Below are 12,985 nucleotides of genomic sequence, written 5' to 3'. Positions count from 1 at the left end.
GTTTGCTTATTCAGATTGTGGTTCATGTGGCAAGCACGTACACCGCCATGGAGGCACTTTCCAAAAGCAACATCCCAGATGTTTCTAGCTGCGTATACTATGAGTGCGAGTACTTAATTAGCAATTAGCAATAGAGCTGTTTAGTCACGTTCTGGAATTGTCAGTGGTTAGATTAAGGATCTAATAATAGCAGTTGCCTAATTTGACTGCCATCCTGGATGGTTGGAGTCTTTCTTGGTCCACAAGACAAGCAACAGAATCAGGATTCGTTTCCAGTTTGGCTTTGGCTTTGGCTTTGTTGTACGTTCCGTTTTCCTTGTACTACCGGGCACTTGCAAATTGCTTGCGCATAAATATCCTTGGTGTGAAATGGTTCTAAACGGAATATTCTACTTGTACTACGTACACTTGTACTCCACCTGTACAAGTGACGCATTGTTTTCAAATTGACTTTGTGCACTTTGTTACATTAGCCTCTTAAAACTCAATCAACATGTGATGCGTGTACCAACGACACATCACATACTTTGGCAATGAAAACATGTGAACTTTTATTATTAGTCACAGGCAGTTTGAAAAAAAAATCACAATTAGTAGTACTACTACAGCACTACTAACCGATCAACTTGGAGAAGAAGAAAAGCCCGAGGAAAGCCCACCTCCCCCGTCACTGACGGCGTGGCCCCACCACCGGTTCCTCTCCTTTCGCTCTCTCTCCCTATATAAAATCCTGCCAAAAAAACCCTCTCCATTTGCAAATCGCAACCATCTCGTCAACAAAAAGGCGCCTCTAAGAATTCCTCCCAAACTTTTTGGTGTTGTCAAGCCGTTTCGGGGGACATCAACGGCGGCGATGAGCTCCCGGATGGCCGGATCGGCGATCCTCCGCCACGTCGGCGGCGTCCGCCTCTTCACCGCGTCGGCGACCTCTCCGGCGGCAGCGGCGGCGGCGAGGCCGTTCCTTGCAGGCGGAGAAGCCGTCCCCGGGGTGTGGGGGTTGCGGCTGATGTCCACGTCGTCCGTGGCGTCGACGGAGGCGGCGGCCAAGGCGGAGGCCAAGAAGGCGGACGCGGAGAAGAAGGAGGTGGTGGTCAACAGCTACTGGGGGATCGAGCAGTCGAAGAAGCTGGTGCGGGAGGACGGCACGGAGTGGAAGTGGTCTTGCTTTAGGGTACGTGCGCTTGCGCTTCGCTTTGCTCCTGATCGGTTTCATGTTTCGATCCTCTTCGTCCCGTAGATTGATCGCCAGATCGATGCATCCATACGTACTCCGAGATAGGCTCCGTACTTAACTTGTCGCGCCGCCGTGTGTAACTTTGGTTCGATTTTCCGCAGCCATGGGAGACCTACACCGCGGACACTTCGATCGATCTGACGAAGCACCACGTGCCCAAGACGCTGCTCGACAAGATCGCCTACTGGACCGTCAAGTCGCTGCGCTTCCCCACTGATATCTTCTTCCAGGTAATTGTGCTTACTCGATCACCATGCACCGCCCGACCGCCGTTTGATTCTCCGGGTGATTAATTATCGCTGTGTGTGTTTAGTTCAACTTTTTTTCGAAGCGAAAAACTGAGAGGCCGCGTGACTCTTGGCGTGTCATAAGAGGCAAAGTAGCATTGCAACCAGGGCACTTGAGAATTTCGGTTTCCTTGCTTCCGGGAAGATGCCATTTGTGTTTAGGGCGCGTGGGTTCTACCTGATCCACCTGTATGATTGATTTTATTTTCGGAAAGTATTTTCTACACGTAGATAACATAGCACCTAGGTGTATGCATACAATTTAAACAGTTATATAAAAATTTTACAAAAATTAATAAGATAGATTATAATAATACTAAGACACTATACAAACATGTAAGTCTAAATTCGACCAACATATAAAAAAACAAAAATAACAAATTTTATATGTGCTCTACGGGTACTATTCACTGTCTGATTTTATTATTTTTTGTTTCTCTAGTTGTAGATCAAATTTAGTCATGCATGTTTGTGTATAGACTTATATCATCACAATCGATGTTACTAATTTTTTTTAATTTTTTCTATAACTATTTGAGTCGCATGCAAATGATGGATGTTATGGCACCTATGTGTAGAAAATCTTTGTCCATTTATTTTCCGCTATACTATCTGATAACAACGGCTAAGAAAAGGACACGCATTGTGAGAAGGACTCAACTTTGATTTGTTAATCTCTTGCCCATTAAATCAATCATAGGCTTATTACTGTTTGCATTACAATGATTGATGATCCAATTGTTTTCTAGTTTAAATTAATATGTATATGATTCTAATGTCTTCTGGCTAATTTGGAAGATCAATTATATTACATGATCCGTTTCTATGTGGAAATGATCTCTGGTCGATAGCTAATCGCTGTAACTGTCAATGATTAACACTGCAAATTGGGTTGGGTGCAGAGGAGGTATGGCTGCCGCGCGATGATGCTGGAGACGGTGGCGGCGGTGCCGGGGATGGTGGGTGGCATGCTGCTCCACCTCCGGTCCCTCCGGCGCTTCGAGCAGAGCGGCGGCTGGATCCGCACGCTGCTGGAGGAGGCCGAGAACGAGCGCATGCACCTGATGACCTTCATGGAGGTGGCGAACCCAAAGTGGTACGAGCGCGCCCTTGTCATCACCGTCCAGGGCGTCTTCTTCAACGCCTACTTCCTGGGCTACCTTGTCTCCCCCAAGTTCGCGCACCGCGTCGTCGGCTACCTCGAGGAGGAGGCCATCCACTCGTACACCGAGTTCCTCAAGGACCTCGAGGCCGGCAAGATCGACAACGTCCCTGCCCCGGCCATCGCCATCGACTACTGGCGCCTTCCCGCCAACGCCACGCTCAAGGACGTCGTCACCGTCGTGCGCGCCGACGAGGCTCACCACCGCGACGTCAATCACTTCGCATCGGTACGCATGATCAGCAGCTATCTTGCTCTTTTAACGAGGGCTGTATGCTGTTGAATTGGTTCTGACGTGTGATTTGATCTTGGGTTGTGGCGTGCAGGACATCCATTACCAGGGCATGGAGCTGAAGCAGACCCCTGCGCCGATCGGATATCACTGAGGATGTTTATCTACTGCCGAGGATTTGCATCACTAATAATCAAATCAAATGAGTATACTTCGTTTTTCAGGGAAAGCAAAATGAGTTCTTTTAGCTGTATCGGATTTGATAATTGCTACTAGTAACTACTGAGTACTGAAGAATAAGGAGTCTCCTTGTTTGAAGTACAAATCTAGGAGATTTTTTTTTGAACCATCTCGCTCTGAATTGAGCCTGTTTTTCGTACGCCGCACCGTCTTCATGTACATATATTCCATCCCCTGTCTTATGTGTGGCGTTGTCTTTCTAAATTCTTGGATGTAATGGCACCTGAATTTCTTTCGTTACACTATTGTCAGCTGAATTATATATACTACACCATTCTTTTGTTAAGGCAGGTCTGAGCATAATTTTGTCCATTTGATGTCTGTCACAATTCTGGTGGTAATGTTCCCATTTCAGCTTGCCTAGACGCTGGATGCACTCTCTTGTTTACGTTATCTTGTTTGTCTTCATCCAAATTGCCTGTTGTGACGCGGACGGCGTACAGAGATGGAGTCGATCTCACCGGTCAGCCCTGCACCCTCAGTCCCAATCCGCCGCGCGCCGTCTCCTTCGCTGACATGTACACCCTACACCTGCAGCGTCCCGCGGTCACCCTCTACCCGCTCGGTCTCCACGCCGGCCTCGCGCCGCCAAACCCAGCGACGCCGCCGCCGCCGCGCAGTTGGTGCCGCTCACCACTGTGCCCGCTCCCCGTGACCGCCACCGCAGGGAGCAGGCTCGCTTATCTCCCCCGCGCCTCCGCCGCCGCAAACCCACATCCCGATCCTCAGGTGTCTCTCACCGTCTTATCACTTACCCAACCACACCTGAACTGAGGTTCTGAATGACTGGGAGTCTGGGATCCCATCCTTACTTAAGCTCTCGCCAAATTTCTGCTCGATTTGCAGGATGAGCCGGAGCCGCAGCCGAAGGGCGGGTTCTGGGCCAGGTGGATGGTGAGTTTGTACCCGTCGAATCAATGGGATTGAGCGTTATTTGGTTGATTTTGATGAACTCCTTTTTTGGCTGCGTGGATGCTTGTAGGCGGAGAGCGCGGAGATGAGGGCCAAGGTGGCCAAGCTCGGCCTGGCGGCCGTGCTGGCCTACGGGCTGTTCGACGCCGTCACCTACACGACGTTCTTCGTGCTCGCCTTCCTCGGCTACGAGAAGAGCACCGGCAAGAACCCTGCGGCTAATCTCAAGGCCTTGCTGGGGGTATGGACTCCATGGCTTTGCTTTAAATTTATCATTTGATTGCTCATTGAATCCAATTTATGTACGGCGATGCGAGGAATATCAGATGAGATTTATACTTCTTTACATAGCAACGCTTGGTAGTGCTGATGCTCTTCTAATGATAACCTCTTCTAGATGGCAGTGTAACTTTGTCTGCTTTTTGTGCAATGCAAAACTGCCAGGCTCCTAGGTCTGACCTTCATCTGTTTTTCTGATGTGCCAGATAGTTATCCTGATGTGGACCGGTAACAATGTTACTAGGCCATTCCGAGTTGCTGGTGCAGCTGCTTTGGCACCAGCGATCGATAAAGGATTGAAGGGTATTCAAGAGAAACTTAACCTTCCAAGCCAGATGTATGCTTTTGCACTCGTGGTTGGCTCAGTGGCTGCGGTATGCTTCACAATTTTTGGATGCTTGATCCTCTCGAAATGGGGAAAGTGATTTGTTGGAATCCTGGCCATCAAGCATGATTGGCATGAATATTGGATCCAACTAGGTTAGTCTAGTTTTATTAGAACCTTCTGTTTCCCATGCTCTTTAAGATGATGTTAGTTTTCTAAACATTATTCAGTTGGTTAATTGACAAGATATAAAAGTTACTTGTCCCATTTATGCAGTTGGGTAACAATAGTTTTGTTTTGTTTCTCAGTTAGTTTTGCGAAAGCAGCTTATCAGTATTTTTTTGTGATGTTGCTAAGGCTGAATATAAAAGTTCTGGTCAAGCTACATGAGGGATATGCTAAGGATCTGATTTGTGTTCTGAACTAAAAAAAAAATAGCGTTAGTATGGTAACACGGTACTGCACATATTGCAATAATTAATAGTTGAATAGATAAGGTATGGCCAAAGGTTTGATCACAGAAAAAAAAAAGAAGGTCAAAGTTCAATAAGTCAATACACCTATGGATGGCATGTTTGACCAGTTAATAATGCTTGCTTTGATAAGAACAAAAACAAAACATCAGTTTATAGGATAATAAGAACAAAAGTAAAACATCAATTTATAGGATACTTGGATAGAATATACACATCTGTGTTGGATGTTCCCTCATTTTGCACACTTCACTCGTATATGCAATTGAAGCTTCAAATAACTAAATAATTCCATATTTATTCAGAAGTTCCTTTCAGGAAATTTAACATTAGCAGACAGAAAAACAAACTTGTGAACACAAGCATGCTCAACACTGGCACATGGAAAAAGAATAAACTAATAGCGAACGGTCAACTTTCCAAAACTGTTAGGTTTGTGAAACAACTCTCTATCTTCTCTGCTGGTTGATCTTCAGATCCAACTCACACCCTTGCATTCCTCTAGAAGAGAGTTCATATCCTCCTTGAATATTCAAGTCTAGTAGAAGCAACTCTTCAGTTTTTGGAGTGCACTTAACATCCTTACTCTCCTGACTTCCTAAATGGTAGAGCTGAAAGCCCAAATTATTAACTTTTAGGTTGTCATCAGATATAGGTTTCATCAGTTCATTGTTTTCCTCCTGAACTTGTGTTGCATTGTCCATGAAACCTGAAAGAGCTAGGTTGATGTCTGTAATCTGTGATCTGGTTGATGAGAGGTTAGCAGACCCATTTGCATCCGGGGGAATGTTTTTCTGAGCTTTCTCTAGTATTTCCTTTAAATACCTCCCTTGGGCTTCTATTCGCATCTGCAGCTTCTTTTGAACCTGAGTGTAGACATAAGCACTTTTAGCAATCGTGGAAGAAATCATTGGCAAGTAGAAGCTCATGGATTGATGCAAAAGCTGTCGAACGGTTTAACCTCAAGTTGTTCTTGCAGTTTTCTGTGGACTTCAACTTGATACTTTAGCGCATCTGCAAGCGGTATTTCTCTGCTTCACAAAATGTTCTAAAGATGGTTAGTTAAATCAGATACTCATAGAACTTCCACTGAAGGAAATTAAAAATCCCCAAAGATAACATAACAGAAAGCATTTAGTAGGATTTACATCCCATTACAAATATACCATTGTAGCTGTAATAGACTATGATGATTCTATTGTAGTGCATTATGAGGACAAGCAGAAGGACAATTGCTAGTTACCCGGTGTTGTTTCCTCCGGCAGGATTCCTTGGAGGCGCTCCGATAGAAAAACTGATGCCTTCCGCTGTAAATTCTGATAAAATAAAGGTAGGAAGTGTGGACAAATCTTAGCTTTAATGCATGATCCTTTTGATTCTGCTCATGAGTCATGACAGTAATATTTCAAGGTAGGTACATACCACCACTGTCTGCTACTGCTAGCTCCAGGCCTGCTGATTTCTTGCTTTGCCTTCCCAGTCTATATTTCTAGTCACAATACAAGTAGCACTGTGTTAATATAACTGAGCGAAAAAAAAAACAGAAAAGAAAAGAGCAGCTATATGGAATGTTTTATCAATGAAATGAGTTCAAACCTGGAGGTGGCTTTTTAGATGGTACAGAGTGAGGCCTTTCATGCCCATTAATCTGAGCACCGACTTGGGTGTTGCTTCTGTTGCAGGAAGCACGATCAGAATGGAGACAACCAATTATTCTATGCTAAAGGAAGCAGGTTCAAACTGGATTATGCGTGATATTTTTATTTAGCATGACAAATGATGTTTTTGTACTATTCTTCGAATGAAATTCTTGACACTGAAATTGAAAACTAGTTTGCATGCCCAAAATTAACCATGCAGTTCTACATAGTTATGTGCCAGCTGCAGAGTCAGGCAGAGGAAAAATAATTGGATAAACAATGCAATGAACACTGCAGTTTAGAGAAATCAGCAGACGATTTGCCTTTGCCAAGTGCCAACCGAAACAGAGAGGACTATCGTCACCGTGCCGCGAAGAGAAATTCTAAGCAGGAAACGAACTGACTAATGAGCAAAGAGGACTCACTGTCCGGGCCGCCGAGCCTGGTGACGGCGTCGACGAAGCGCTCGTGGAGGTCCGGCGTCCACCGCAGCCTCGGCTTCGGGTCCCGCGTCGCCGCCGCCGACCCGACTCCGCCGTAGCACCCCTCAAACATCTCCGTCGATCGCCTCGCCGGCAAAAACGCAAACACGCTAGCTACTAGCTCCCTCCCTCCTCCTCCCACCCCACTGGCCGGTCAAAGATCGAGCAACACGAAGCAGCTCTCGGCGACGGATTACCACTAGTAATATACAACAACCAGCTTGGTGGCCAGAGAAAGAGATAAAAGAGCAGTGCAAGTCTACTCTCTGCGTGAGGACAAGAGGACGCGAGGGATGCGGAGACGGTGGCGCGGAGGAAGGAGAAAGCATCCATGTGTGCGCGCGCGGAATCTAGGGAGGCTTGAGCTGGGGTGCAATGCAACGGCGCAAGAAACAAAAAAAAGGAAAAGAACCCAACAAACCAACCAGAGAGCATCTCTCGGCTAAACGCCCGCGCCAACCGCGCGGGGCCACGTACGTGCGTGGCCGCCGCGCGCTCGCCACCAACACGGCGGCGCCGGCACGTACACGAGATGGATAAAAATGCTCCCCCAATTGGCACGAGCACGGCGCACAAACCGTGTTGATTTCTACGTGCATTGTTTAGACGACTAGACTAGATACTTTTACTACAGCTTACTGATGCGTAGCACGAGCGCTGCGTTGCAATTGGCACGAGCATCGTTAGTCCAACTATGCCGACAAAAAAAAGGTACAGTAGCTCAAAGTGAAAAGATCGGTTGCGATGATCCAAACCGGAAAGAAAATTCGAATCTTTGTGGAAGAAGATAAAGTGCTAAATCTAATGACGCGGAGCGATGTGGGGCCATGTAAACGCAACAGTTCGGGCGGAAGGAATATTCGGGTGCCAGGTGGCAGGGCGGAGAGGGTAGCGGTGGAGCCGATGGGTAGCGAGAGAGACGGGGAAGATGTTGGCGTTGATGTCGCGCGAATATTCGCGCCAGCTTTGCTTCTTGACTTCTCGCTCCTGTGACTGGCAGCTGGCCGATTTCGCCTGCTCCGTATTTCACTAATCTTTATCTGCCCATTTTCCTTTCCTTAGGCTATTTTCCACGCTCCAGACTAGAGAGTGGTCTCACCGCTCCCGAGGGGAATATTCACGCCACGTCGACCGGGACCGCACCCTCACCTAGCGTTGCGACCCTCTGCAGAGCGTCGAGTGGTTTCGGTAGCTTTTCGGCGAGGAACAGGCGAGGAGCCGCGTTGGGGGAGAGACGTTGCCCCCACACCGTTGCTGCTCCCGCGCCGGGAAGAAGATGGAGAGGGGGTGGACAGGAGAGAAGGGAAGAAGATGCGTCGATCCCGGTCGCCGCTGCGTCGATCCGCGGCCGCGGCGTCGATCCGTGCCGCCCCGCCTCAATCCGCCCCCGCCGCCGCTCGATCTGCCGCCTCCGCCTCCATCCGGCGCCTCCGCGCCTTGATCCACCACCACCGCGGCTTCATCCGCACTAGGGATGGAAATCGGGCGCGACGGGCACGGGTAGTGCCTACCCATACCCATGCCCGTGAGATTATTTGTGCCCGTGGGTATACCCATTACTACATGACGGGTAAGGATGGTTGCCCATGCCCATTGCCCGCGGGCGTGCCCGTTTACCCGCCACAACAAAAGCAGTGGAACAAAAAGTCTACAAGCTACTAAGTTCGAATCGAACTTAAAACATCAAATATTCTCCGCCTCGGTATCGTGTCTCTCCTCTGGCAGCGATAGAGTAAGAGGAGAGAAATAATAAGGGAAATAAAAGGGAAACCGTAGAAAACAAAGAACGTGGCTTATGTATTCTAGTGGATTTTGCTCCTAACCTACATGTAAGTTAGATTTCGCGGGTAAACGGGCAAAGCGGGCATGGGTAGTGATTACCCATACCCATGCCCATTTACCCATCGGGCATAGCTTTTGACCCAATAAGATACCCATGGGTATAAAATGGAGAACAAACCCAACCCTAATTGGGTTTTTACCCGCGGGTAAACGGGCATACGGGCACAATTGCCATCCCTAATCCGCACCCGTTGCCGCTCGATCCGCCGCCTCTGCCTCCATCCGTTGCCGCCGCGCCTCTATCCGGCGCCACCGCCGCTCGATCCGCCTCCTCCGCCGCTCGATCCGCCACCTCCGCCTCGATCCAGCGGCGGGGAGAGAGGCGGCGGCGCTGGGGAGGGGAGCACCGGGGAGAGAGGGCCGGGGAGGGGAGAGGCGGCGCTGGCGAAGGGAGAGTCGGAGAGGGAGGAGACGCGGGGAGAGATTGGGAGGGGAGATGGTGATGAGAGGATTGAGGAGGGGTTGATGTATATATATCTTTGTGATTTTTAGGGGGTATACTGCAAATATTGGATGTATATGCAAATAATAATAATCCAAGGGTTTAAATGCAAAATGTGACAGACTGACAGGTGCTGAAACATAAAAATTCCATAGGAGTATGGCTTGCACTGCGTGAGGCATATCTCTAGCTAGGTGCTTGGTCACTTTTGCTCGTGTGGATAGTGGGGTGCATCCTGCATTAGGCATGCCCTTAGTAGTCACTATATAAGAAAAGGACTTTTAGTTATAAGCTTGGATGTAGCATATGTCTAAATTCGTAGCTAAAAACTTTTTTACATCAAAAGAGAGTAATTAGTAAAATCAGGATCGTACAGTGGCATGTGCAAAGTGTACAATTGTTTAGGGCCCCTAAAGTTAGGGGACTCAAATTTTAATTATATGAAGTACTAAGTATACTTAGTTAGCGATATAATAACTAGAATGATAAAGCCAGAACCAGAATGTCAGAACTAAGATCTAAGATTCAGAACTAAAAGTAAAAGGCCACAACATGCCTAATACCTAAAGTTAAATCGACTAGAACTAGATATAATCACGTTCTACAAGTCATATCACATTGATTATGATAACAGGATCATGGGATTTGGCTATCAAATTTTAGGGTCCAAATACATTTCGCACCAGGGTCTCTAATTTTTAGATACAATCCTGGGTAATATATGGACTTGTTTATCATAATGCTACAATATTTATCAATGTTACGGATAAGACATACCTAATATTTTTGTGTTAGGCTTGATAGAGCCCATCATGTTCCAAGTCTTATACAAAATAAAATATTGTATACAGAAGGTGTTCTAGATAAGGAAAGTGAAGCAGAGCCTACTTGGGCACGATAAGGATTACTCATACTTGGCTCCCCGCTGGCGGACTCTGACACATTCCCGACACCTTGGGCTCCAGGGACGCCGACCAAAGAGGAGAGGAGGGATTTGGGGATCTAGCCTCCTCCACCGCCGCCGCTAGATCTGGCCGCCCTAGTGGTTATCGTGATCCATGCTGTTGGATCTGATGGAGGAGGTGATCAAGGCCGTGATGGATGGTGGAGGAGGAGGAAAAGGAGGTGGGCATGGTCAGGAAGGAGCTTGGCGAGGGGTGGAGGTTGGAGTTGAGCTGAGAGAGAGAGAGGGAGGGAGAGAGAGATGACAAAGGGGAGGAGATAAGGATGGAGAGGCGTAACTGTCGAGAGAAAGGATGGGTAGGCGTGGGTGCGTAGGTGGGTGGATAAGGACACCGGCTCGGCTCTTATTTTATGGGTACTGGCTCATTATAAAACTAGCACCTATAATATATTATAGGTATCGGTTCTCTTAAAAAAACACTAATGATATTAGTATCGATTTCTATTAAAGACCAGCACATATGTCGCCGCATAGGTGTCAGTTCTCAAAGATGGCGCTCGCCGGGTGTGCGCTCGGGCGGGAAAAACGTTATAAGTATCGGTTCTTGCATTTCTGACAACTTTAGTGCCGCCCCTTTTGTGTTGTTTTCTAGTAGTGATTTTACGTCATGCCTCTAAAGATGACACGGTTATTACCTACATCATTGGTTCTAAAATATAGTAAGCTTATCTATAAATTTGAATAAACACATATTTAGATCCGCAGCTAAAAGCTATTACATTTTAGAATAAATGTAGTACCATTTTCACTATATCGGCCCCAAGAAAGTATTTCACACAAATACTAATGGGCCGGCCCCCAAGAAAGGCTCTTGCGAACAACCAGTTTGGCTTCTCCCGTAAGTGCATTCCTGAATGGGAAAAGTACACCAAAGGTCCCTCAACTTGTCATCGAGTTACAAAATCGTCCCCCACCGCAAAACCACATATCGGAGGTCCATCAACTAACAAAACCGTTCGCTTGAGATACTCTGGTGGTTTTGGACCTGGTTTTATCTGACGTGGTGGGTGAGTCAGCATGGGCCCCACGTGGGTCCCACGTGTCAGGCTGCCACATCATCACTCTCCCTTCCTCCTCTCTCTCTCTCACTCCTCTTCTCTTCTCTTCTCTTCTCTGCGCGAGTGTGATGGTCGCGGCCTCCTCCTCCGTTGACGCCGACGCCGGTGACCGGTTGAAGGGGTCGGCCACGAGCGGCGTGACGGGGCTGAGGGCGGCGGCCGACGAGGCAGCGACGGCAGCTGTGACGCGTGAGCAGGCCGCCGCGCCGGGGTCGCAGCCAATCCCGCGCCATCTCCACGCCGCCCTCGCCGTTCTCGAGCTGTCTCGGCAAGCCGGCTGGCGGGGCGAGGCGGGAGAGGAGGAGGTCGGGCGGCCGGCGATGGGCGACGGGCGACGCAGCGGCAGCGACGACGTGGGAGTAGGAGGGCCGCCCCCCACGCCGCTACCGCAGCCGCCGACGGCGCGGGCGACAGATGTGTAGCCATGGCGGCGGCCTCCTCGCTCTCCCGTCACGCTCCCTATCGGCGCCGTCCGCCTCCGCCTCGTCCTCCTGCGCCCGCCCGCCCTCCCACTCCGCCGGTCTCCGTCGCCTCTCCACCCGCTGCCGTGGATGACGACGGCGGCCTCCTCGCTCTCCCCATCGCAGCTCCTGTTCCTCCGTGCTCTACGAGGACAGCGCCTCGGGCGCCAGCGACGAGGCCCCCGCCCCGCGTTGCTCGCTGCTGCCGTTCGATCTGAACCTGCCGGCCTCGTCCCCGAAGGAGCCGCCGCCGCACCAGAAGGGCGGCCAGAGCAAGCGGAGCGGCGGCGTCGGCGGGCAAGCGCGGTGGCCGAGAGGCGGCGGCGGATAGGGAGCGGCGGCGCCGACGACTCCACGCCACTCGCCCTCATCGTCGGCGGCGGCTCCGGGCGCGGGCGGAGCAGAGAGGCGTCCTCTCAGCTGTGCTCCTCCCTCGTCGGCCGCCGACCGTCGCGCCGGCCCTCCTCTCTGCCGCGCTCCCTCCTGTCGGCCGCCGACCGCGCCCGCCACGCCGGCCCTCCTCCCCTGATGGCCGCCGGACGCGCCCGCGGCGCCGGCCCTCCTCTCCTCGCCGTTGCCCCTCCGCCGCGGCGGGTCGAGAGGAGTCCGGGTCGAGGCGGGCGGCGCGGCGCAGAGGTAGCCGGCGTCGAGGTCGGCCTCGGCCAGGGAGAGGAGGCGCGAGAGTTCGTCGTCGTCGTCCGCAACGGCGGCGCGCGAGGGACTGCCGGGCATCGGCGGCGCGTGCTGGGTGGTTGCGGGTGTGGGGGCCGCCGACGCCCTTCTCTCCTCGCCGTCGCCCCTTCGCCGCCTCGCCGCCGACGAGGTCTTCCCCACCGCCCTTGACTCGCTCCCCTCCCCTTCCCCCGCCGTTCTCATCCCCACCCCCGTCGCCGCCACCGCCCACCTCGCCGGCGCCCCCCGGTGGCCGCGCCCGCCCTGCAGCGAGTGAGAG

At 50.5% G+C, this 12,985-nt stretch overlaps 3 protein-coding genes across 3 annotated transcripts; 2 read left to right on the top strand and 1 right to left on the bottom strand.

Annotated features, from left to right (window-relative positions):
- The first annotated feature begins 742 nt into the window (after window positions 1-742).
- Window positions 743-3,441, top strand: LOC127771366 (ubiquinol oxidase 1a, mitochondrial). Its single transcript, XM_052297266.1, has 4 exons — window positions 743-1,171; window positions 1,336-1,464; window positions 2,424-2,912; window positions 3,010-3,441. The coding sequence occupies exons 1-4, from the start codon at window positions 854-856 to the stop codon at window positions 3,067-3,069; spliced, it is 996 nt and encodes a 331-aa protein (XP_052153226.1). The 5' UTR covers window positions 743-853; the 3' UTR covers window positions 3,070-3,441.
- A 131-nt stretch (window positions 3,442-3,572) lies between these two features.
- LOC127771368 (uncharacterized) lies at window positions 3,573-4,938 on the top strand. Its single transcript, XM_052297268.1, has 5 exons — window positions 3,573-3,618; window positions 3,693-3,884; window positions 4,002-4,049; window positions 4,138-4,308; window positions 4,553-4,938. Exons 1-5 carry the CDS (start codon window positions 3,601-3,603, stop codon window positions 4,769-4,771), a joined length of 648 nt encoding a protein of 215 aa, XP_052153228.1. The 5' UTR covers window positions 3,573-3,600; the 3' UTR covers window positions 4,772-4,938.
- A 316-nt stretch (window positions 4,939-5,254) lies between these two features.
- On the bottom strand, window positions 5,255-7,654 carry LOC127771367 (myb family transcription factor PHL11-like). Its single transcript, XM_052297267.1, has 6 exons — window positions 7,210-7,654; window positions 6,741-6,817; window positions 6,567-6,633; window positions 6,388-6,460; window positions 6,106-6,175; window positions 5,255-6,010 (listed from the first exon to the last, which is right to left on the bottom strand). The coding sequence occupies exons 1-6, from the start codon at window positions 7,337-7,339 to the stop codon at window positions 5,594-5,596; spliced, it is 834 nt and encodes a 277-aa protein (XP_052153227.1). The 5' UTR covers window positions 7,340-7,654; the 3' UTR covers window positions 5,255-5,593.
- Window positions 7,655-12,985: the final 5,331 nt, after the last annotated feature.

Source organism: Oryza glaberrima, chromosome 4 (assembly GCF_000147395.1).
Source record: "Oryza glaberrima chromosome 4, OglaRS2, whole genome shotgun sequence".
Taxonomy (NCBI): Eukaryota; Viridiplantae; Streptophyta; class Magnoliopsida; order Poales; family Poaceae; genus Oryza; species Oryza glaberrima.
Note: the sequence above shows the minus strand (reverse complement) of the source record. Positions and strands in the feature narration are given on the sequence as shown.